Here is a 1,573-nt window from a genome sequence, read left to right as displayed (position 1 = left end):
GGCCATTACCATAAAATGGCTAGAAATGGCCTAAAATGCACCTGATGCGTTTTCCAGGACATTTTGACATAGTGGCCTAACTTTCTCAACATGATTTTTCTAGGCCATCATGGCAAATGACCTAGAATAGGCCTTATATTCATCTGGTTCGCTAGGCCATTTTACCATAATGGCCTAGAAAACTCAAGTTGCAAAAGTTAAGCCATCATGGGAAAATGACCCAGAAAACACACAAGATATATTTTGAGACTTTTCTAAGTCATTTACCATAGTGGCCTAACTTTTGCAAGTTGAATTTTCTAGGCCACCATGTTAAAATAACCTTAAAATAACCTAAAATGCATCTGATGTGTTTTCTAGGCCACTTAACATGGTGGCCTAGAAAACTCAAAGTTTGGCCACCTAGGTAAAGGGCCTTTCTAGGCCATTTTGGACCAATATTTAGGTCGAAATCTCACCCCCTTTCTTCTCGATTCCGATGACACCTTCACTGAACACCGACTGAAGTCGTTCAGCAGCTTCTCCCGAGATCTCCGCATTCAAACGAATCGTGGGAAGCAGACGATAGGACGCCGTGGCGACTGGCGAGAACTTTGCATGATCCCGTCCGATGCCCTTCACCGCATGACAGCTCGCTTCGATTTCCTGCCCCGGGCGGAGCTTGGCCACCAGAATATCGTCGGACACCATTTTTGGCACATTCTTCTTATCATAATTCCCACTTTGCTTCCCAATTGGAACCCATTCAAAGGCTCTGGAGTACACCGAACTGTTATGGTAGAGCTGTTTGGGATCCGTCGCCGTTGGCACCGCGTTTCGATTCTTTGTACACGTCACGTTGATCTTGAAGATCAGATGTCTCGCCGGGTCTCCTGTTGGCTCCTCCTCACAGTCGACACCCTTCTCGTTGATTCCCACAACTTTTTCCGTTGGAAATTGAAATCCACGTGGATCGACACGAAGCGGGAGGAGTCCCAAACGATGGCACAGAACCTCGTCCTGGATGACTGAGGTGTTTTGATAGAGATAGATCTTCTCGAGAGCCATCGTTGGCACTTCGGCAATGAGAATGCGGCGGAGCGCGTTTGCGATGGGCGCTTCGATGCGAGTGATGTCGAATTCGAGGGTCATCTTGTCGGTGGACTCGTTGACCATGGCCACTTTGATTTGGGAGCAATAGTCGACGATGGAGAACTCTTTGGTGTCGTCGTACTCGACGTAGTCCGTGCATTCGTCGTAGGTCTGGAAGAGAAAATTCGTTGGGGACGGGTAGAGATGGCCTAGGAGTCCAAAACTAGGCCATCAGTCGGAAAATCATGAATTCCAGGCTTTTAAAAAATAGCCGAAACTGAAAATTCTGGACTACCTCCAGAGCAGTGTATCCTTTCGAGACGAATCCATCGTCAAGTGGTGGCCTAACTTTTGCAAATTTGGTCTTCTAGGCCACCACGTTAAAAAGGCTTAGAAATGACCTGATATGCACCTGGTGTGTTTTCTAGGTCATTTTGACATGGTGGCCTAACTTTTGCAAATTTGATTTTCTAGGCCACCACTTAAAAATGACTAAAAAAAG

The 1,573-nt window shown here is 46.5% G+C and overlaps 1 protein-coding gene across 1 annotated transcript in view; it reads right to left on the bottom strand.

Moving 5' to 3' along the window:
- CBG01436 overlaps positions 1-1,573 on the bottom strand; it is a gene marked incomplete at both ends in the record, with an annotated part of 7,693 nt that overhangs the window by 1,565 nt on the left and 4,555 nt on the right. The window contains one exon of the mRNA XM_002636133.2: positions 459-1,242. Within this exon, the coding sequence (XP_002636179.2) occupies positions 459-1,242 (784 nt within the window). The remainder of the gene's footprint in view (positions 1-458; positions 1,243-1,573) is intronic.

The sequence above is a fragment of the Caenorhabditis briggsae genome (genome assembly GCF_000004555.2).
Source record: "Caenorhabditis briggsae complete genome, chrV, whole genome shotgun sequence".
Lineage (NCBI taxonomy): Eukaryota > Metazoa > Nematoda > Chromadorea > Rhabditida > Rhabditidae > Caenorhabditis > Caenorhabditis briggsae.
Note: the sequence above shows the minus strand (reverse complement) of the source record. Positions and strands in the feature narration are given on the sequence as shown.